Source organism: Mustela nivalis (assembly GCF_964662115.1).
Source record: "Mustela nivalis genome assembly, chromosome: 11".
In the NCBI taxonomy this organism is placed as follows: domain Eukaryota; kingdom Metazoa; phylum Chordata; class Mammalia; order Carnivora; family Mustelidae; genus Mustela; species Mustela nivalis.
Genome location: NC_139030.1, coordinates 64,337,138 through 64,360,900, shown reverse-complemented (window position 1 = coordinate 64,360,900; position 23,763 = coordinate 64,337,138). Strand labels below are relative to the sequence as shown.

At 44.8% G+C, this 23,763-nt stretch overlaps 1 protein-coding gene across 10 annotated transcripts in view; it reads left to right on the top strand.

The window, feature by feature from the left end:
* Positions 1–23,763, top strand: part of FMNL2 (formin like 2) — a 299,371-nt gene that overhangs the window by 254,194 nt on the left and 21,414 nt on the right. For 6 of the 10 annotated variants that reach the window (XM_082689929.1, XM_082689922.1, XM_082689930.1 and 3 more), the window contains 6 exons: positions 8,104–8,178; positions 12,068–12,178; positions 14,791–14,940; positions 16,934–17,035; positions 18,802–19,114; positions 19,446–19,652. In XM_082689929.1, the coding sequence (XP_082546055.1) occupies positions 8,104–8,178; positions 12,068–12,178; positions 14,791–14,940; positions 16,934–17,035; positions 18,802–19,114; positions 19,446–19,652 (958 nt within the window). Of the gene's footprint in view, positions 1–8,103; positions 8,179–12,067; positions 12,179–14,790; positions 14,941–16,933; positions 17,036–18,801; positions 19,115–19,445; positions 19,653–22,484; positions 22,506–23,763 lie in introns of all 10 variants that reach the window. The other 4 variants (XM_082689926.1, XM_082689923.1, XM_082689921.1 and 1 more) reach the window with 1 other exon arrangement.

Sequence of the window (23,763 nt, the reverse complement as noted above, 5' to 3'; positions counted from 1 at the left end):
AGGCAGCAGTGGTTTTCTTCACCCACTATTGCTTTTGTACTACCAGTGCGAATGTCTACTCAGTGAAAAAGGCAAGTAACACCTTAGCGTCATTATAAAAATAGTTTTGGCCTTACAGATACTGTGAAAGAGGCTCAGAGACACTTGGTGTTCAAGAACCATGTTTAAAGAACTGCTTCCCAAATGCACAGTCAGCTGTCTCATTGGGCTGGGTGGAAGTGGTTCCAGGTTGCTCAGAGAGTGAGGTCTTCCTGATGAAGACCCAAGACTGGGGTAGAGCCCAGAAGAAAGTGAAGATGTGGAATGAGAGGAGGACGGAGCTGTGGATAAACCTCAGGCCTTTGCCTGTTTGTGGACTGAGGCCTTTGATCTAGCCAATGAAGAGTTCTTAGCTTCAAGGGCTCTAAATTCATAGCACACCCTTGCTAGATTTAAACTGACTTGTGATTTAGGCATGAAGAGAGATGGATTGACATCTGTCTCCTGAGCAGGGCCCAGGATCTGTGGTGAAAATGCCACAGGATTTAAACAACTCCTGCCACGTGTTGTTGCTACAATGCAGCGAACATATGACCACTAGAATTGTGTCACCGTGTCCCCTCCCTTGTGTGGCTTGACCAAACCAGGTATGCTCAAAGGATGAATCTATGAGAAGTGAATGAAGTACAGTGTTAGGCCTTCTGCTTTGGAGGGGTCTGATGGGTAAGTCATCCCAGAGATGACCGAGGGCCTTATCTCCTCACTTAGTCCTCAGAAGGTCGTCTTGCACTGCAGTGTATTTTGGTCTTCCTCTTTTAGGAACAGAAGCCTTGAAAGATTCCGTATGAGTTCTTGCTGATGACCAAGAGATGTGTCTTGTATTAAAGCCAGAAAGAGTCAAGTCAGACATTGGGAATATTTCTGAAAGATGTCATTTATGAAGAATTACATTGTGGAGCCTTACTCTTGTGCATTTAGTGAAGGTCATCTTTTTTTTAGGGGAGTGATTAAAAATGCATTTCTCATTTAAGGTGTGGTGTTTCAACACGTTATTCTTTGGGGTTTTTGCTAGCCCTTTGCTTCTATGTCAGGATTCTTTACTCAGTACAGCAAAATACGTACATGAAAAGTAAAAGAGTCATCTGGCTGTTCCGTGTGGTTGGTGCCAAAACATCTGGATGTTTGGAAACATCTGGAAAAGCAACTGAAGTTTTCACCAAGGTGATCAGCATGATGTGGATGAAACCCCTGGCTCATAATCACATGATTTACCAGTTCAACATTGATAGAAGTGTTCTACTAACTCATGAAGAAGGAGGGTTGAATAGTTCTTAGAATCTTAGAATACATTCAGTTGTTTAGCTTTCAGTCATTTTCAGTGAAGTGAGAGAGAGAAGGCCGTTGGGTTTCAGAATGCTTCAGTTCAGCAAACATTTCCGCCCTTAAATCCCTGGACACATGAGAGCCAACAGTAGGTCCGAGTGGTCTGCTTCTGTCCCAGCAGCCACTGGGGAACCAGTGGATGAAATATCTGGTTCCTGTAGGAGAATGAGTGCACAGACCCCTGCGAGCACACGATGGCCCAGCAGAGTGGCTTTGTCTTCTTTTGGTCAGGGCATAATGGCGTCAGACAGTCCTCAGGCTGCTGGTGCTCCCAGTGGAAGGTAAAGAAATGCTCTTCACCTAGAACTAACTATGAAATAGCTGTTTACTTCATGCGGCCCTGAGAAAGAAAACGGAACTTTTGTTCCCGGGCAGCCCCCCGAGAAGGGCCGTCTAATCAGTCATAATAGACTGTGCCTCTTGAAAACGGTGCCTTCCTGCAGGGAGCCCTGCGGATCACAGGGGCCTATTGTGAGAAGAGAAAAAGAAAGTATTGAAGCAGGCACCCGGCAACAGGGCAAGGAGGAAACACTTAAGCGAGGGGCCTTTAATTTTTATATAACTAACCCAGAAGCATATTTTATAGCCACCTCATAAGAGTCAGGCTTCAGTCTGGCTGCAGACTTTGTGTGGTGCCCTGGGAGCCATTGCTGGGGAAGCCAAAGACAGTCATTGACCTTGAAGGGGGACGGAGAGGTGGCTGAAGGCCGGCCGTCTGTTGTTCATTTCAACATCTGGCTAGCAAGGAGACTCTTTATTACAGGCTTTTGTAAAACCCTCTTTCCTCCACCAGGAGCCTTGAGGGAAATCATCCCCTTACCCCTGCTCACCCTCAGAGACCCTGTAAACCGCTGCCTCTGTTAAATCCGGGCCCCAGATGTAGCCGCATGGCTCGGGACACTGTTCAGAAATGTCTTTGACAGATGTTGGAGAACGGAGTGGAGTTGTTTTTTGGCAGGAGCTATGCTCTCGCTTCAGTTCTCCCTGAAGTGGAAATGTCTCCCGCTTGTCCCGGGTGTGGCCCGTTTTCATCTGGGCAGAGAAGGTCTGATCAGCTTTGTAAGCACGGGGGAGCCAGATGCCGGGAGAACACGCTTGGGCCCTTAGGTGCGGGTCCCCGGGCTTGCTGTGGCCGAGGGCATCTCTCTCCGTTTGGTTTGTGTCGAGTTTCCAGGCTGGTCAGTTTGGGAATATCTGGTTATATTACCATGCCTACGTTAGAATTTTAGAACTTTTAAGTATCAAGTGAGGGGTTTTTTTCCCCCCAAACTTCAATGAAACTTTTTTCAGTGAGATTTTACCAGGCAACTCAGTAAAACAGAGTTGGGTAAATGAGCACCGAAGTCCCAGGATCCTTTCCTATTTGTGTTTTTCCTTCCTCTCCCAAGCTCCCCACCTTTGGAGACTCCTTCTCCTCCCCTTCTTCTGTAATGCTTATGGCTTCCTAAAAGAAGCCTTGAAAACAAGCGGTATAACTTGAGGCTCTTTTTTTTTTTAAACCTTTTTTTTTTAAGTGTTCCAAGATTGTTTATGCATCACCCCCAGTGCTCCATGCAAAACGTGCCCTCCACAATACCCACCACCAGGTTCCACCCAAACCGCATCCCCCCCAGACCTTCAGTTTGTTTCTCACAGTCCACAGTCTCTCAGGGTTCTTCTCCCCCTCCCATTTCCCCCAACTCACTTCTCCTTTCCGTCTCCCAATGTCCTCCATGTTGTTCCTTTTGTACCACAAGTAAATGAGACCATATGGTAATTGACTCTCTCTGCTTAACTTATTCCACTCAGCATAATCTCCTCCGGTCCTGTCCATGTTGATAGAAAAGTTGGGTATTCATCCTTTCTGATTGGAGGCATAATACTCCACTGTATATATGGACCATATCTTCTTTATCCATTCATCTATTGAAGATCACTTGGCTCTTTCCACAGTTTGGCAACTATGGCCATTGCTGCTATGAATATTGGGGTAGATGGCCCTTCTTTTCACTACATCTGTATCTTTGGGGTAAATACCCAGTAGTGCAATTGCAGGGTCATAGGGTAGCTCTATTTTTAATTTCTTAAGGAATCTCCACATTGTTTTCCAAAGAAGTTGCATCAACTTGCATTCCCACCCACAGTGTAAGAGGGTTCCCCTTTCTTCATATCCTCCCTTAACACTTGTTGTTTACTGTCTTGTTAATTATGGCCATTCTGATTGGTGTAAGGTGATAACTTAAGGCTCTTAAACTAATGAATGTGAAAACTCAAGTCTGGAGATCCCAGAGACAGCCATGTCATCCAGGCTAACAGCAGGGTAGTGGCAGGGCTATGACCTATAAGGCGGGTTTTCTGGTCCCATTTGGTTCTGTTTCTGCCCTCATACCCCTTTACCCCCATCAGTGTTTGAGCTGCAAGATACAAAGAGGTGTGGACATCAGGCAGGACCTCAGGGATGGGTGGGTGGTCCAGGATCCCAGCCTGAGCCCTTCTGCTTTAGACGGTGTCAGTCAGGGCCAGTGCATTTATTTACATGACACTGATTTATAAATGAAGATGCCTCTGAAGTTTCCTACAGAGTACATGGCTTTCCAGAGCATATATACTTTTATTTTCTGGCAGCCCTGGCTGTTAGTAGTGGAAGCCTAATTCCTTTCAGATTGTTCCATGTCCAGAAGCCTCCTCGACAGTCTACCCTGCTTGGCCTTTCTGGAGCTGCTTTTTCTTAAATTTGCTTCATACCCCACCTGCTTCAGTGGCTCCTTGGCACTCCTTGGATCGAGGAACCCGGTGTTAAAGCTAGTGGGGGAATGGGAATCAATACCACTGATGATGTGAAAGGCAAGAAATGATCTATCTCAGTTGCCATGAAACAGTTTTTTTTTTACTTTAAAGTTTTCCGATCATGTATTGTCTGGCCTTCGTCGGCAGATGGAAGTTGTGTGCAGGAACATATAACAGTCGGCAACACATACAGGCAGATACACTCCTGGCTTTTATATGTTTTGATGAAGTCCTTGAGGGTGTCCCCACGAAGGCCTGTCAGTGTGTGGGTTCTGAGCATAACTGAGCAGCGGTGTCTTGTTCCTTTCATCCTCACCATTTTCTGAAGCCAGGTCAGTCTCAAAGGGGAGAAGAGGTACGTTCAGCCATGGCTGTTCTGTTTGAACCAAGTGTGTGGGGTGGTCCAGATGTGAGCGGTATGAGCGGAGACTGCTTTCCTTTGATGCTGAACACAACTTTACCGGCCTCCCCCAGACATATCTCCCCATTTCCTGTGGGATTACAGTATATGCTTGTTTAAAGATTGCTCAAGTAATGTAGAAACAAATGTGAATTTGGTTTGCATGCTTCCTTTCCTTCAGCAGAAATAAAGGGGTAGGGGGAGGGCTGGCCTCTGGAGTCCCTGCTGTTCTTATGGAACAGTGTCAGAAAATGCGGTCCTGAACTCGTTAGTTGAGATCGACAGCAGAGCTGTGCACTGAAACCTTTACCAAGAGGGACATGGTACAGCTGACAGGGGAGGCCCTTCTGGTTCTCAGAGTGGGTGAGGGGAGTGGTCAGCCAGATCATCCTTTCAGAGTCTCCCAAAACTGCCATCTCTGTTGGCAACATGTCATCTTGTGCATTTGGATTCTTCTCACCAAGTGCATCACAGCTGTAAATTGGAAGATATTGAAGTATTATTTTTAACTATTAAAGGTATTTCTCTGTTTCTTAACACAGATGTTCTTAGCAGGGATTTGTCTGTTGAGGGGATGTCCTCTGAAGAAATGCATGTATTCAAAGCTTTTCTTAATGTCCATTTCAATCCTGTCTGTCAGGGTGGTATGTGATTTTTGGGATCTTTACCCAGCTTGAAATTAATCTAATACTGCTTGTTCTAGATTTGATGCTTTCTTTTCTTCTCTTTTCTTTTTGAAACAGGCTGTGAATAGTTGGTTTTCTTGCTGCCCACAAATGCTTTCCTCAGCCATATAAATTGCCTTTTTTCTAATGCCTTGCACACAACTTCTGATTATTTGGGAGTTCCCTTATTATTGATTGTACCTCTGCAGGGCAGTGGGTTAATTCCTGCTGCATTCTCTTGACACTCGGTTCTGGTAACTGGAGACTTAATGGTCTAGTTATCTGGTTTATAATTGGTAGTCAGAAAGGCTGGGGTTGAGTCTGCTAGTCTATATTATTTAAGCTATGGTTTAGCAGCCATGAGTACTTGTTAAAACACAGATTCCTAGTTCCATTGTAGGGATTCTACACACTCACTCAGTGTGTCCTGATTTAGACACCAGGAATCTTCCATTTGTAGAAGTTCATGGAAGATTCTGGTGCAAGCACATCAAGTATGCACCCGGTGTAATGGCCGTGGTTTTTAATAGTAACATTTTTCATCTCTGTCGGTGTCTCAGATAATTCTGGAATGCTTTAAATTATTGTCTTAGGTCTATCTGCACATGCTCGGCTGTGCTGGAGAAGGAACACCAGCCAGGCTGGCTGCTGGAGACCTGGCTCTGGCCTCTCTATTGACCTTTTATCAAGTTACAGTTGTTTGCTCTGTCTAGGTTTCCGTCTCATTCATAAATCGAGGGCACCAGGTACCTTCCAGATTCTTGACATTCTTTCATTTGAAGGGTTTTACCCGCCTCCGAGTTGTACTCCACATTGCTGTTCGTTGATGGCTCCTGCTTCTTCTAGTTCTCTGGGTGCCTGACGGCTCAGCGGAACTTTAATCACTGCTTCAGGTAGCTGCTGGCTGTTCGCAGACCCAGGGCGGCTTCTATTCCTTTCTCCTGCCCCTACCAACCTCCCAGGATAGGTGGACGTAAACCATTCCCCTGGGAAACAACTGCTTATGTTAGGGTTTTCTCTTAAAATTCAGGTTGTAATTCTGACCCTTTCCATGTCCAGCCTTGGCAGTTTTCACCCACTGGGCTCTTGTTGCAGGCTAGGGACTTTTGTGCCTCTGGGCGGAAGGTGTGGTTGCTGTCGTGCTCAGGGAACCGTGCTTGGAATGCCTCACCTCTGTGCCCCCCAACAAACCTTTTGCTTCCAGAAACTTGCTGCCTCTTCTCCAAGAAGGGCTGTGGAGTTTCAGAATGGTCTGGGTTGCCTTTAAAATTGTGCATGTGCATGTCACCCAGCCTTGCCTGGTGCTCTTGAATCCAGCACTCCTGGGTGGGTTTGGACATGTGTGTTTTTTGAAGACTTGACTTTAAATGCTCCCTTTGGAGCCGCCTTCTCTTCCTCTGGACTGAGTTTTTACTATAATTATTTTTTGTTAAGGGAGGTGTAAATAAGTTTGGGGTTGTCATCAGAATACAGTAAAGTGTGATCTGTGTCTGTTGAGAAAATTAAGCTGCTTCAAGACCTCGGTGACCCTCCGAGACTGAAGGCTTAACACAGCACACAGCTGAGACACAGGAACCATTGCTAAAGCCATAATCCTGGTGCCTGTCTGCTCTTCTTTCATCAGTGTGTCAGAGTGGGAAAGTCGTTCTTCCTTTCCTTAAAGTGTATTTTCACGTGATTACTCATTTCTCCTTTTTTCAGTGTAATTCAGCAAAGATTATCGGGAACTTACAACATGGTAAGCATTGTTCTAGAAGCTGAAGATAAGAGTAGTGAACAAAAAAGACAAAATTGCCGTCTTCTTGAATCTTTCTCTTTATATATGTGTGTATATATATATGTGCGATTTAACATAATGGAACTAAATGGCTACTGTATAGCACTATGAAATGTCATTTTAGGGAAATTCTTCAGGACCATCCTTTGTATTGCTAAGGTGACAAATAGAACTGGAAAATCGAGTCAAGCATGTGAAACCCAGATTAAATTCAAAATATTAAGACCAGAGACTGTGTCTTATCCACATTATACATAGCTCATGGGTATTGAGGTACATATTTTCTGAAGGCAAAAAGAATAATCCAGTGGGTTCCAAAAAAAGGTAGCCAAGGTCACTGGCAGAATTAAAGTTTATCCTTTGATTTTGGGACTAAGTCTCCAAAGAGTTCTTCTTTGTTACAAATCTTCCTTTGACTCTGTGTTTTTAACTCCTGTGTAGACCCAGATACTTTGGGGGTCCTGGAGTTTACAGTAATTTACCTGCCTCTTTAACCTGTTCAGTGAAAGCATTAATTTGAGGTGAATGTTTCAGGCCTAAGAGGTACTACTTCATAAATTACTACAAACTTCTGTACTTTCCTTGAATGGGTTAATATAGCTTCCCAAGTGTCTTCTCTAAGAGTAGGTACTTTATTTTATGGTGTCTACCTCTTTGTTGTGACTTATGCACTAAAATTATTTGATTTAGATATAATAGGAATGTTTTCAATCTGCTTTCAAGGAATTTAAATGCTACATTGTTCAAATCTTTTAGCATGCCTATTTTAAAAGTGCTTTTGTAAAAAGGAAAATGAGGTATGGGGAGAAGGGGCTGTTTTTGTTTTTGGTTTTTTTTAAATCATAACATCTTGGGATTCTGAGTGTGGGCTAAAAAAACAATGGATTGCAAAGATAGCCAGTAAAAGAAAAACACATTCGATAGAGATTTCAAGATATCAAGGGAACATTTAAAAGAAACCAAGGGCCTGGCTCAAGTTGGTACTTAAGAGTTAACTGACTTAGAAGAGAAGTGTGTGAGCGAGGCAATAAAAAGATATTCTGGAAATAATTATTAATGCTAAAATTCCTGCATCTCATTTTAGAATGCCTATGTTTGGAATTTCATATGCATGATGAAAATGTGTATTTCAGGTTTGTGGAGAAAAACAGCGCTTTGAGAAGTTGATGGAACATTTCAGGAATGAAGACAATAACATAGATTTTATGGTGAGTTATTCCAGTACTACGTTACATTCAATGAAGTAAACTCCGTTTGTGTGCTTTTTTCCTAAATCCATTTATATTCCTATATCCTACATATGTGTGTATGTATGTGCTTATAAATGTTACAAAGGACAGAAAATTGAGTATAGTATGCTGTAGATTCAGTCTAGAGTGTTCCTCACACTCTGTAGTTTCCCCTTACAGGGGAAATTGGTGTTTATTTCCAGTTTTATCCCTCATGTGCTGCATAGCAAATAAAGGGTGAAGCCGTGTGTTTGGGGAAAGGACATTCACTCCTGGTACAAATTCCTGCAATTGCCAGTTTTAGCTGTCAGTCAAGAAAGTAGAAAACCAAGAATCTTGACCATTTTGTCTTTTGCACACCCCAGCCCGTGACTTTCTCCAGACTACATTCTCAAAGATTACAGCTCATTGGTTTGTAGAATTGAACTGTATGCCTCCCCCAAACTATTATACAGCAGTGATTTCCACCCCTGCTCCCCGCCCCACCCCCCCTTGATCTCTTTCCCGCTCTGGTAGCTGTGAGCATGTCCGTATATTAGCATGGTAGTTCACGTGCAAGGACGCGTGGTTCAACAGCAGCACTGTCCTCTGCAGGGATGAACAGCAAAAGGAGTGTAAGCACTGCTGAATTTTTAAACTTAAATCTTAATCTTGGGGTGAAGATGGAAATATACCCTAGAGAATTTCCGAGACACACGACCCATGAGTGCACCCAGATCTGCAGGCTTTCTCTGACCCAATCCGGTTGACCCTGGGCGACTTCTGAGCCTAGGCGATCTCACAGGGCCTTCATCTCTCAGCTCCCCTCCAGCTTGGAGCAGGTACCCGTCCAGTTCTTACCTTGTCCGGTCTGTTCAAACCTGTGTGGAGGGAGCCAGGCATGGTTTTATTCAACTTGGTTCAACAGCCATAAACCATGAAACATAGTTTTGCAGATTTCTAACCCTTTCATGTGAAAAACTTTTCTGGGTCCTTAAATTTTATGTGCATCCTAGCCCTCAACCCCTTCTAAATTCTATGAGAATGATGAGGTCCTTTTAGAGAAACTTTTCTGTTCCATCAAAGCTTGTTACTTGCTTTTTTTTTTTTTTTTTTTTTTAAAAGGCAAACAATGTGAAACAAGGAGTACTTTCACATTGGCTTTTTAATTTTGTTGTTAGGAATTTCTGAAGTGTTGAAGGCCTGTGTTGGCACGAATGATAAGTACGTGAAGAATCCATACATGGCTCACTTTACCGGTTTTTTTCCTCTGCCTTCAGAGGGGCAACTTCTTTGTCCCTGAAAGCTGAGGTTGCAAACTGGAGGCTCCCACACCGAAGCCAACCTACAGGCTGGTGAGCTGGGTCTGACAGTGACGTCCTTCCATAAAAAATTTGGAAATGGTGCATAAAATACGGATTGTTGATTTTTTTTTTTTTTAAACTAAAAATTTCAGCTAACACAAAACCCCTGCGCTTGCAGAGTATCAGCTGCTGGAGCCAAGTTGCCCCTATTTTTAGTCTGAAGATCCCCTTGCCAGTTTGCCGTGGTCCACACCATTCCTTGCTGTGTTACACGTGGCCCACTTCAGTGATTATCATACCTTGGGGATATCCCTGCCACTTGAGTTTCTGCTGAAATTACGATTATATAATCAAGTCCTTTAAAATGCCTTCACTGTTTACAAGGGAGAGTCTATTTCTTGCCATTATTTATATGTGCATGCAGTGAGGAAGCTAATTTAGGAGCCACTGGAATATAGGTACTATGCTCAATTCCTCTGTCACTGAGCAGATAGTTGCCTCTCAGGCCTATCTTAAAACTCAACAGATACTCAGAAGAGAAATGGACAGATGCCAGGATTGAACCATATTTTCCTCCCAGAAAATGAGGCTTTTCTTAAACTGGCCTTGGGAAGGCAGTTAAAATCGTACAACCTCCCAAACAACTTATTCCCCATAAAATATAAATTTTTCTAGCATAGCATAAGGCCTTTTCCTGTATTTTGTGTGTGTGTGTGTGTGTGTGTGTGTGTGTGGAAAAAAAGTCTAATGAAATCTTTAACTCATTTAACCACAGAATGTGAAGTCATTTTTTAGTAAATTGCAAGTCTTCTTATAACCTAGAGAGCTCACTGTCTTCCAGAGAGATCATCCAATGTATGACTTCCATTCAAAGGAGAATCTAACTCAATAGAAACAATTAAAAAAAAAAAGATAAAAAAAACTGGGTTTGGAGGAGAATGGAAGAAGGCGGCTTTCAGAGTAACTGTGAATCTGTAGCTCTCACTCATTCTACCTCCTTGTTTTGTTCTTTTACCCATAGAGGGAAAACATTAGTAAGATATTTTCACCATAAATGTCACTGTTAAGGACAAAATAGGGCCCCTGGCTGACTCAGTTGGTAGAGCATGCAACTCTTGATCTTGGGGTTATAAGATTGAGCCCTATGCTGGGGGTAGACATTACTGAAAAATAAAAATCATTAAAAAAAAGCAAAACAGATCTCCTGAACTTTGTTTTGTTCTTTTACCAAACCAGGAACTGGTTTTCTCTGTGGCAGGTCTCAGCGCCACTGATGCAGTCATGGAAAGAAAGCAGTAAATCCAAGGCTTTGTGGAGTGGAAACTGGTTGACTGTTTAAAATGGGAAGTTAGGTCAGAGATCGTGTTATGATCTTGTTGGTATAGTGGGGCCCATGGTGAAATTTCAGAAGTGATTAGCCTGTGGTACCACGATAGGTGATTTTCTAAATGTTGTTTTTTATAAGATTGTTCACATTTTCTATGATATGCCTTTAACGTCTTACACAGTTTGTTGTATATACCCATAAGATTTTTTTTAAAAAAAGTTTTACTGAGAAGTGAAGAACATAACATCTAACTTACCCCCCGAAAGGATATTTTTTGCATATTTGCAGGGTCATGCAGCCATGCCTGAGGTCTAAGTTAGAACATTTTGTCACGCCGGAAGGAATCCCTGTTAGTAGTTGCTGCCCATTCTCCTGTCCCCAGTCCTTGGCAGCTTCTAATCTACTCTATCTCCATGGACGTCCTGTTCTGGATGTTTAATAGGAATGGCATCATCACTCATGTGGTCTTTTTTAAAAAAATTTTTATTTATTTGACAGACAGAGATCACAAGTAGGAGGAGAGGCAGGCAGAGAGAGAGGGGGAAGCAGGCTCCCTGCTGAGCAGAGAACCCGATGTGGGGCTCGATCCCAGAACCCTGAGATCATGACCTGAGCCGAAGGCAGAGGCTTAATCCACTGAGCCACCTAGGCGCCCCCACACATGTGGTCTTTGAAGATAACTTGTTCACGTAGCATAATGTTTTCAAGTTAGAAGATGCAACAGGACCTTAATCCCTTTTTATCGCCACATAACATTCCGGTGTACGGATAGAGCACATTATTTTAACCCATTGGTTGATGGACAGTAGTGATCTTCCCCCACCCATTTTCTGGTTGTGAATAATGGTTTTGTGAACATTTCTGTGTGAGTTTCTATACGGGCGTGCATTTGCATTTCCCATGGGGACATACCAGGGGCAGATGGCCAGGTCCTATGGGAACTCAGTTTCTAACACTCTGTGGAGTGGCTGCACTGGTGGACGCTCCAGGAGGATGCGGGTTCTGCTTCATCCACTGCCTTGCCGGACTTGCATTTTGATTATAGTCGTTCTAGTAGATAAGGAGTGGCATCCTACAGTGGCATCTCTATGACTTTTAAATTAAAAAAAAATGGTAAAATGTTTTTAAACACCCAGCGCAAGGAAGGAAAAGGAGACGGGTAAGTGCATTGAAATGTGTGACACTGAAAGCATCTGCCTGCCATTAAACCGAGAAGACCGGTTGGGAGCCCTGTAACCCATTGGCAATTTCATTGCAGGTGGCCTCCATGCAGTTCATTAATATCGTAGTCCATTCAGTGGAAGACATGAATTTCAGAGTGCACCTCCAGTATGAATTTACCAAGCTAGGCCTGGATGAATACTTGGATGTAAGTAGAGCTGCGACCTTTGGCTCCAGTGTAAGACTTGATTTATTTTGCCTGCCTTCAAAGATGCACTTCCGCCGTGACTAGAACGCTCGAAGCTCTATGTGGTCGGGTCCCATAGCGCTGGGTAAAGGGAACCTCGCCGAGTGATGCAGTTGGCCAGCGAAACTGGATTCTTGCAGATCTCCTGGGACCTTGGGCTGTGGTCTGCCAGCAGTCTATTTGTACTGGGGCCAGACAACCTCTTGTAGCCTTGCTGCAGCTTTCCTTCCGCGTTTGAGCTCCGTCCGGGGCAAGTCTTACACCCTCGTCTGGGCTCTTGGGCAATCCACGTTCTTGGTTACTTTGGGGACCCCATCAATCCAAGACTGCAAAGAGTGATGAACAAATGCTGAGAGCACAGAAAAAAAAAAAAAAAGAGGAAATGGACACTAGAGACTTCCTCATGTAGTGATTACATTCTGTTTGATGCTTTTGTGGCTTTGGCTGGTCCTTTTTTTTTTTTTTTAGATTTTTAAAATTTATTTGACAGATAGACATAGCAAGAGAGGGAACACAAGCAGGGAGAGTGGAAGACAGAGAAGCAGGCTTCCTGCTGAGCAGGGAGCCCAATGCAGGGCTCAATCCCAGGATCCCCAGATCATGACCTGAGCTGAAGGCAGACACTTAACGACTGAAGCACCCAGGTGCCCCTTGGCCATTCCACTTTTAAGTTCTTGGGAGAAGGAGATCTAACCTTTCTCTTTCTCTGACTCCCCAGCAGAAGTACTTAGCCAGTTCCCTGTAGTTGTTCTTCACCTAGGAAATGTTGATGTGAAAACCGTGAATGGACTTGAGTAGCCATGTGTGCATAGGGTGCCCTTATGTCCTTTGGTTCTTGAGAAGTTTTGTTTCCCTTCTGTACAGCAATAGTCTACTTGAATTTGAAAGGCCACTTGCAAGAGGGCAAGAATTGTTAACCTCAATTTCCAGTCTTGTTTCTAGCCACGAAGAAGATAGAAGTGCTTCCCTGGGAGCTCTCGAGAGTTTAGATGCCTGTCTCTGTTAGGGGGGGAAGCCAGGTAATTACAGTTTATTGTGAAGCAGAGTCACAGCATCAGTTGCTCTCTGAGCTCGTGGCCTGGCTCAGCACACCAGCTAGGCTGCCCTTGGAGAGATTCCTGTTGTCTAAGGACTGTACTCAGGGAGAGGCATGACAGATTTCCGTTATAGAGGTGTTTGAGTTGTTTTCTGACTTGAACAATCACTAGTATCTTAGAATTTGGCACTGAAAAGTTTTCCCTGCTCTACAATCAAGGTTTCTCTCTCTGCTTTCCCTGCCTACTCTGAGAGTGGCAGGATTTGAGCGCCCACTGGGTGTATCAATCGCTAATGGTCTTGTGGGTTTAGTTTTGTGATGGCCGTGCAAAGCTCCTTTGGGCTCCAGGCTGCTATGGTGAGAGGAACACATCAGATAGTGCCCGTTACTAATGGTGTACTTGGTGAGAAAACATGCCTAGCTCCTGCTTTATTTTCCTTTCTGGAAAACAAGGGCTCTGCCCTTGTTCAGATGTCTTTTTAAGCATGTACTCCTAAACTAAGATGGAATAGACTCTCTTTGAGACAAGCTAAGTTACTAATTTCCAGATTAGACCAAGGAGAAAATCCATCTTTCTGAGAATTTATGTAGAACGTAATTCCTCTGAAAAATTTAAAACTTTTTTCTAAAACTCTGTTTCTCTAACGTCTTGGTCTGTTGGTTCTGGACCTTGATAGAGGTGGTTAAAAGATTAATATTATAAGCATATAATATGTAAATGCTTCATTGGTTAACAAAAACCCAGCCTTGTAAGTAGCCATTGATTTGTTCAATCTGTTTTTTGGTATCTTCCCTATGCCAGGAATATTATAGCTACTCATCTGTTTCCCCCAGGGGGAGGTCAGGACGTATGTTACTTGCAAGGAAGACTCACAGATTTTCTTGATCTCTAATTTCACCTTAAAGTTGATTGACTTCCTTTGGGATGCCTGGGCCTGTAATGCAGGGAGTAGAGGAAATCTTCCTTATCTGTGCTTTGGGGAGCCCTAAACTCCATCAGTATTGTGGGGGAAGTTACCTTGGAGGGTGGATTCTAGCAACTTATTAATAAAACCCAGGGCTGGTATACTCCATCCGTGTCTTCCCACCTCCTGCCTAACCCTCCTCCTCAGTGGAACCACCCTCTCTAGTCAGGCAAATTACACTGATTCTAACATCCTCTGCACACAGATGTGTCTCAAACCTGGGACCGTTGCTGTCTTCTGAAGCTGCTTCTTAATTTTTCTGTTGTCTAATTTCACCTGTATCAAAATGCTCTGGTTTGGAATATGTCGATATGGGGAACATATCTGTAGGAAGGATTAGGGAGGAAATGTGTGTATACTTGAGAGAGGGTATTCGCCAGGAAGTAATCTGATGGTGGCTTCTTAGACACTTGAACACTCTGTGATTGTCTCGAGGAGGCTGAGACATCACACCCTCTCTTGGAAAAGACCGCAGTGTTTGGAACAAATGGAGACATGCAGGCTGTCGTGCTATTACGTTCTCTTTCCACAGCTACGCTCACGCCGCCCTCTCTTGGTGTTTTGGTTTTTAGAAACTGAAGCACACGGAGAGCGACAAACTCCAGGTGCAGATCCAGGCGTACCTGGACAACGTGTTCGACGTGGGAGCTCTGCTGGAAGACGCTGAAACCAAGAACGCGGCCTTGGAGAGGGTGGAAGAGCTGGAGGAGAACATTTCTCATGTAACTACCGCTCGGAACAGGAGACGCACACACGCTTAGCTGTTAGGGCGGTCGGTGACGGGATTCCGAGTGTAGGGGTGAGCTGTAGCTGGAGAGAGAGAGAGCTGTCAAAAGCCCCTCGGGGTTCTTTCAAAGAAAGCGTGGCTGTTACTTAAAACCAAGGGGAGTCCGTTGCCTTGCCTTCCCTCGTCTGCTCGGTTTCCGCTGAGCCCAGGTTCCCTGGCCATCTTTGTTACAGACAGGCACCCAAGAGTGAGGTGATTGGTGCCATGTTAGGGGGAAAGGTCACTCGAGTATGTGAATCTGGGCTGAGGTGAAGAAGTCCTGTTCTACTGAACAGAATCATTTTCTATCACACGTGCCCCCATAGGCCCATGGCAGTTGGGTTCTAGCAACTTAAATAAGCCCCAGGACTAATGGACTGTTACTTGTGTCTTCCCACCTCCCACCTAACCCTGTCCCTCAGTACAACTAGCATGGCTGCCCAGGCAAGATACCGCCCACTTCAGCCTCTGTGCGAGTTTGGTTTGAAGTGTCAGTAAGTTATATTTCACTCAGAGTCTTGTGAATGTAAGTCCTGCTCTACCCCAGAGTGTCCACACAGGCTGGTGGACAGGGTGGTCTTGTGTCCACGATGCATGTCTGCACAGTCTTGCCTTATGCTTACTCAAGTTCTAAAAAGATTCTTTTCAACAATAGGCCTTTTCAGGGAAATTAGCGAGCGTTCCCTTCTATCCTCCTCAAGGAGTGTCCTCTCTGTATAACCTCAACTCCATTTCAGGGCAGAGGCTCATTTTTTCTTGCCACAGACAGGGCTATGAGTCTGAAGGCCTTCAGAGGCTGTTCATGTGGTCATCCATTACGCAGATATTTGAATATTGCAGGAATGAACAGAAAAATGGTGCTTCTTAAAGACCCAAGTGTTGTGAGGACCAAATTCTTTGTTGAATTCTGCTTGACAGTGTCCTTGGTTATAAATGAATGGTCTCTTTTTGCAGCAATATTATTTTCTGCTATTTGAGTGGTCCATTTCTTTTCTTCCACATTTTCTTAGTTGAGAGTATCAGACCCGCTCGATGTCCTTCACCTTCCTCCCTCACTCTGAAAATGGGCATCTTCTTGGCTGTAGTTAAGCCAAGTGAGTGAGCCAACCCTCCCCCCACCCTCGTGAGTGCTGCTGTGACGTGGCTGGCACCTGCTTAGGAAGGACACTTACCGGCCCAGTGTTTCTTACCCTGAAAGATTTGACTCATATTCTGAACCTGATCAGCGTTTTCATCTCCATGCTTCCTCCTCACCTTGCCCCCTTGATTTTCTTTACTTGTGATCTCTTCTTTCCTTGAGAGCATTTTCAGTGAAATCCAAGGTTGCTCACTTTCAGAGCCTTGTGGGAAAAGAAACTATGTAACATGTGGTTCACCGTGTCTTCCTCGGGAAGCCTCAGCCAGCATCACATGACCATAGTCACACAACCCACTTGTAGCAGACGGGCTGTTTATTTGAACTGCCCCTCCAAATAACTTTTATTATTTGGGTAGTTTGGATCAAAACCAGCAGTACTGTTTTCTCACCCTGGTTTTCCATAATAATAGAACCAAGTATTGTGGACCGATGATTTTCAAAAGCTTTTGCCTAATGGCCTTTTCTTCGGGCAGGACAGGTGACCTTCCCTTCTTGCCTTACCTACTGTCCCCCACCCTTGCCAGCTCTGGCAGAAATGGAGGGAGACGACACTAAGGAGCTGATGTATGGGTTTTATTAAGGATCATGTGTAGATTATTAATTCCTGTTAGAAACAAATAGACATTCCAAATCCTTTTATAAATATTAATATTTCCAGAAAACAGCTCAGGGAACACAGGCAGGACTCTGATGGGCCTTGAGCTCCACTCTCTCTGAGAATGGTTTTTGAGCTCCACTTTCTCTGAGAACTGGGGTCCTGAGCAGAATGGTTGTGTGTTGTGACCCAGGTTTCCCTTTTAAAACTTTACAGTTGTCTGAGAAACTGCAGGACACGGAGAATGAAGCCATGTCCAAGATCGTGGAACTGGAAAAGCAGCTCATGCAGAGGAACAAGGAGCTGGATGTTGTTCGGGTAAGTGTGCTGATGACCGCTGCCCCAGACGGGCATTGTGGGAAAGGTGCACTGCACCACCGGCTTTAGTCCTGGTAGAATGCGGGGTACATTCATGTCAGAGGATTGCACTGATGCAGCATGTTTATCAGAAGCATTTCAGAGGGAATACTCAGATGAAAGGTACATACAGTTAGGGTACATATACACATGTGTGTGCAATCAAATGTTGGGGGTTCAGTCCTTATCCCAGATTTTGAGAGTAGCAATATTTTCCCATCTGGATGAGTCAGAGTTGATTCAGTGGATCACCCATTAGCGTAGAGATAAAAACACAGAACGGGTTTAATTCATGCCACTTATTTATTTTTATTAGGACTTGGACTTCTTTGTATTTTCTTTTGCTTTGCTTCTACTTGAAACCAGATTTGGTGGTTGCCGTAGAAATGGTGAAATCAACACAGGCAAGAGCTAATGGAATTCACCAAAAAAATTTAAAAAAAAAAAAAAAAAGACAAAGCAAAACCAAACCATTTTATTATCAGATAATCCCGCTATTTTATTTGGCCTTAGCGTTGTTTTACCTTATGTATCAGGTATTTATAGAGTGCTGTCCGTGTGCTTAGAACGGTCCAGAACATAAAATCACCAAAATGCCTGGAGGGCTTTCAGGCACACGGCTTGCCTTTACACCATTGTTGATGAAATGGCACATTTTATGCGATGCTTATCATGTCTGTGTGTGTTGCTTGATTTTCTGACATGTCCTACAGTTACCTCTAGGAAATTTATTTTTTGGCACGCCATGGAAACAAAGTTGCAGCATATGGACTCAATTCAAGTCAGACTCTCAGATTATTAATAATAGACAGGGTGTGAAGAATGTTTCCCTGCCTGCTGGAGGTTTGTGGTGAGAGATCACATGTACAAGACCCAGCAAGCAAGTTCCATAAAATCCTTACACTGGGACCTTGGTGGGCCCCCAATAAAAGGAATGGGGATGGCCTTTAAATTGAAAATTGTAAATTTTTGGTTTTCTGCTAAAAGCCTAGAGAGGGCTAAGTAATCAGTAGAGGGAGGCACTGGCCTGTTCTGTTAACTAAATACCGAAGGGAAAACGTTACAAGGATTGCTGTCCTAAGCTTGGTCAGGGGGCATTGTGAAGGCCAGAGAACCCCGTTCCAGAACAATCGGCCCCTGGTTGTTGGTGAGTCGATTATTCCGTGCTTTGCAGATTTTTAATCCCAGTCTGATTTCTGTCCAAATCTGACTTAGGGCCTTTTGTCTACGGTTAACTGATATGTGTCTCAGAGTTACAAATGAATTTTAAAATAAATAAAAGGAAAACATCCCGCCCTACCCGAATACCCTTACTGTTTTCCAGAGTCAGCTATAAAATTATTTTTGGGTCATTTCTGCCTCGTTCTTCTCCACCTGCAGGGAAAATTGCGTTAGTTGCACTTCTTAATAGAAAGAACTATATTGACAGTAACAATTGCTAGAATATATTGCATGCATTACCAATGAGCAATTGATAATGAATGGGATTTTATAGGATCTGGCTGAGCTTCATAGGATTCCTATGAGTATCTTTTCTTTTCTTTCCTTTTCCTTTCCCTTTTTCTTTTTCCCTTTCCTCTCCTCTCCTCTCCTCTCCTCTCCTCTCCTCTCCTCTCCTCTCCTCTCCTCTCCTCTCCTTTTTCTTGATCCTCAATTTACCACTCTGATGGTAATAGGTATGAATGTCATGTGAAGATAAAACTGTTGACTATGGACTCTTTTTGCAGGAAATCTACAAAGATGCAAATACCCAGGTTCACACATTAAGGAAAATGGTCAAAGAAAAAGAAGAAGCCATTCAAAGACAGTCTACCCTGGAAAAAAAGATTCATGAACTGGAGAAACAAGGGACCATTAAAATTCAGAAGAAAGGGGATGGGGACATCGCCATCCTGCCGGTCGTGGCTTCTGGCACATTGTCCACGGGGTCAGAAGTGGCCGTGGGTAACTTTGTGGGACCAGTAACGGGGGCCGCCTCCTCGGGACCCCTGCCCCCCCCTCCTCCCCCACTACCTCCATCGTCGGACACACCTGAAGCAGGTAAGAAGCCTCGGTGGGAGAACTGAGAGTGTTGGGATATTTGTATTTCTTCTTTTATCCACTGTCCATTTATGTCCTTGGTCTGCTTTTGTTGGCTGATTCTTTATCTGATTTTAAAAACTGACGTTTTGAGATTAAGCTTCTAAAGCTGAAGCTTTCACGTATGTTGCAGTATATTCTCCATTTGCCAGGGGGATTGTATAGTCTTTGAAAAAAATTCCCGTGTCCTTTTCAGTGTTTTGCTTTTGGATACTTAATGTGCAACGTGACATCCTGCCGGTGAAACCCTTCCCCTGTTTTCAAAGGCAATTTGTTTCTTCTTTTTCGCTAGTGCAAAATGGTCCAGTCACGCCACCCATGCCGCCACCGCCCCCGCCCCCTCCTCCTCCTCCTCCCCCGCCGCCCCCTCCTCCTCCTCTCCCAGGCCCTGCAGCCGAGATTGTGCCTGCTCCTCCTTTACCACCCCCTCCTCCTCCCTCTGCACCCCCGCTGCCTGGGACATCCTCACCCACAGTGGTTTTCAACTCAGGATTAGCAGGTAAGAGCACGGAATTCAGACCCAGGTACCTTTGTTAAGAAATACTTGTGTTACCTCCAGAGGCTTTTAAAGCCTTGCTGAAAGTCCAGGTCTCTTGCAAACCCATGTACCTCCTCTTAGTCTGAGAGCAGGGCTGCTGATGTGGCCAGGGCAGGGGAAGCCCTGCACAGGGGTATTTGTCTCTGGGTAGCTGTTGTTGTTCTCTCTCTAGCAGGCAGTCCTGATTTTTGCAGACTTTCTGCCTTCCACTCTCAACACCTAGAAAAGGGGAGAAAGACAAGTTCCCTTCTTAGGAATCAGTGCATTTTCCTGGATTCATCGACCACTTGTGGGCATCTGTTTGCCAGGGCTCTGACACACGGTGCTTCTGGTGCTCTTGGCTCTGTTTTTGGAAGGTATTCACAGTGTCATTTGCAAAAGGGGAAAATGGCTCTCTGTGTCATTGCTCGATGTGGGCTTCCAGGCACGTCTTCTGTGCATTTGAAGACATCAGAATTCACTCTAGTGCGACTGAAGCTTCAAGAGAAACATTGCCAACAGTGGGATCTCCGTGCCTTGAAACGCTTCTGAATCGTGCCTGCTGCCCTCCTGCTAACCAGGAGAGAATGCGGCATCCCCACCTCATGGGAGATGAACCGGGGCATGGGTGGGGTGGGAGGGAGAGAGTGGTTCTAAGGCTTTGAAATGGGAGTTCTGATTTTTTGACTCAGGGAAGTGACTTCTTACTCTTTTCTAAAATACCACCAGCCATTTTCCCTGTCATGAAGCATTTCCCTGGCATCTTGAATAGCTCTGAGCTTAGTCGGACCATCTCTGTGACATCAGATAATTCTGCTTCCTCCTCCATTTCAGTCCCTTTATGAGGTCTCATTTCCAATGAAGAACTACCACTATGATAGGTGCGGTAGTTCTCAGAGCCTTCTGTCCAATGTCTAATGGCCGTCTTAGCTGTGAGAGATTTCCTGGACTGCCCACCCCATCCCCCCAGAGTGTCCCATCAGCGGCTCTACCGGCCAGTCAGTAGCACTAATTCGTCCTAGTAATCGAAGGTCTTTTGGGCCCCAGAAAGCCTCCCAGAGGCACCTTGTTCGACACCGAGTCTGTTGTGTTTCCTTCTACTCCAACTTCCATAAACTTGTCCAGGAAACAAATAAATAGTGTTCACAGGGTTGCTTAGGTAACTGGGCATCTGCCTTCAGCTCAAGTCGTGATCCCAGGGTCCTGGGATCGGGTCCCGCATCGGGCTTCTCAGCGGGGAACCTGCTTCCCCAGAGAACTCTGCTGCTCCCCTTGTTTGTGCGCACACTCGCTCTCTTTCTCTGACAAATAAATAAAATCTTTTAAAAAAAGAGTAATGTTCACAGTAATCCAGTGATTTAGCTCTACTGTTCAAGGTCAGTCCCATCTACTACTTTCTTCTAGAACTTATTGCTTCCTAAAGCAAAAGGGGAAGGTGGCCGTCATGGAACTGTTGGATTTTGGAATGTGAGCCAAGAACCTCTTAACAAGCCCAGGAATCCCTACCGTGGAAAGGCTGCCGTCAGCCATGGAGTGTGAAGACCTATAGTTGGCATGTGCGCTTGGCTTACGGATGAGGCTTCCCTCGTAGCATCCTGAGAGCACTCACCATGGCCCATGGCTGCTTCGGTGGCTCTTGTCGGCACCACTTCCTTTCTCTTTGGCACAACCTACCACAATAGAGCCTCCATTTCCATTCGTCCAAGCTCTCACCTGGAACTCAGACCTGCCTTGGCGTGAGGCTGAGGTGTGCAGGTCCAGGGCTCCCTTCAGTAATGGGTCTTGTCCTCTCTGGACTCTTACCACAACTCAGTTTTAAACACTTGCAGCCTCTCTTGATTACCTCAGCTCTGTGGCGTGGAACTTTCTGTTTAGCTAATGACCAACTGCTGCCCTCAGGAGTGCTGCCGTTGGAGGGTATCCCCTTTGTGTCTTACACCATTTTTAGAGGGCTGTGCATGGAACTTAAGAAACTTCTCTTTGGTGCCGTAAGTGTCCATTAAACAATGACAAGATGTTCTGTTTTACAAGCTCTAAGGATTATAAGACCGTTACATAGCACATTATATGAGATGTGTTGCCAGTGTGTGGGGTAACTTTCTCCCTGGAATTAAGAGGCCAGACAGATTCAGGATGTCCCAGTAGAGGCAAGGGACATTGCTAGGCCTTGGATCGTTGGGCAACAGGACCCTTGGCCTCTCTCTTCTGTAGGAAATGAGCTGTCATGTGCGTGGTGGCCAAGACAGGGCACCTGAATGAAGTCCTCTAATTTTATCTAGTGAATTTTTCTTTACATTTTATAGAGAAAATAATACAGCATGGAATGTATATTTGAAGCGTTAGGCTTACTTCCTCACATCTGTGATAGAGCAGCGTGGCTCCCATTTCCCGTGTCGGTCATGTGCAACAGATGGCTGGGCAGTCTGTAACCTTTGCTGTCTCTTTGGGAAAAGTTGCATTGTAAGTTCACAATGAGAATTTGTACTTGGCCGATGATTTTTTGTTAAAACGTGACTTGTATCTTATGGAATACATAGCACGGTTCAATATGGCTGTTTGGGACCACGATAATGAAATCATTTTTTCCCCTCTTCTAAGAAGGATTACTTCTTAAAACAGGATAGTGAGTGAGTCTTCAAGGCAGGCCCGAATGGAAATGAATTTTTGGCTCTGTGCTGCCTTGTGAAATGTGTCCAAGAAGCATGAAATTCTCTGCTAAGAGTGCGTGAACTGTTGAGCGGCTTGACTCTAACCATATCTAATATATAATTTTTTTTTTTTTGTATTTTCTTGTTCTTTCTGCTTCCACAAAAGATGGGCCAATCAAGCTTTTCTGTAGGTTGCTCCTCACTGAGTGTTGTTTGCCGTGTGTTTCTGTTGGTCACACTGTGCTTTGACATCTTCTCACTCCCATCTTACACTGAACCATCGCATTTGGACCTTGTATGTGCGGGAAGTCTTGCGTTGGCTGACTGTTGGTCCAGGTTTGCCCACACATTTTAGTAAAAGAGATGAGGGCTCTGTAAGCAGGCAGCCTGGGTTTCATAGGACATTTTCCTTTCTCCCAGAGAGAAAAAGAGTGCCCCCCCCTTAGTTTAATGGTCAGAGCTGAATCTAAGGCCTCAGCTCTAGAAGGATTTTAGACTTATTCTGGGGGGAGAAAGGATAGTTGCTCCTCAGAACAAGGACAAGCTGCAAGGTGCTGCTTTTCCAGGCCCTTCCCACTGGTCTCTGGCTCTCTCTTTGGAACACACGCCTATCCACACAAAGCCACTCCTTTAGCCTGAATGCTGCGAGCACAGTGACTTTCATGGTCACCTCTAGGCCCCTCTGCTATAACCCACTCCCCACACCCCAGTCAGAGTTAAGACAACTTTCTAAAGATAACATTTTTTTTTTTTTTGGCCTGTGTTCTGATCTCAGGCTTACTTGTAATTTTGCTGATGAGTTCAGAGTAGGGTAGCTGCAGACGGAGTAACTTTCAGCGCGTGTCCTGGGGCCCGTGGTGTCCATGGATGTATGGCGGAACCAATTGGCAAGGACCCACCAGCTCAAGATTGTGGGAGTATCCCTGCTCAGCTTCTCTCCTGCTCCCCCTTCTCCCTCTGTATGCCAGGCTAGAGGAGGGTCTCTTCCTTTGTCCCACGGAGGACACAGGTTTTCCTGGGGAGTGTAGACCAAAATGAAGTGTGGTGAGCAGTCCAACAGTGTCGGGTGGTGGGGCCTCTGGGGTCATGGTGGTAGAAAGGCCTGGTTTGGCAAAAGCTATGTTTCTGTGTTCTTGCATGCTCTTGTTGGATTTATCAGATGACATTCCTGCTGTGTATGTGGCCTTCATAACTCTGGAGGAATGGCAGGCAGCCAGGGAAGAGCCCAGTGTGCGTTGGGTTTATTTTGTTCTATACTGTCCTTCTCCCTCCCTTATGATGGCAGGACGCTAATGATGGCAAATAGTGGAGCTCCCAAGTAACGTGGTGGCAGCTCAGGACAGACTTAAGAAAAAAAAAATGTATGTATGTATATGTATATATGTATATGTGTACATATATGTATATACGCGCGCACACACACATACATGCATATATAGACACAC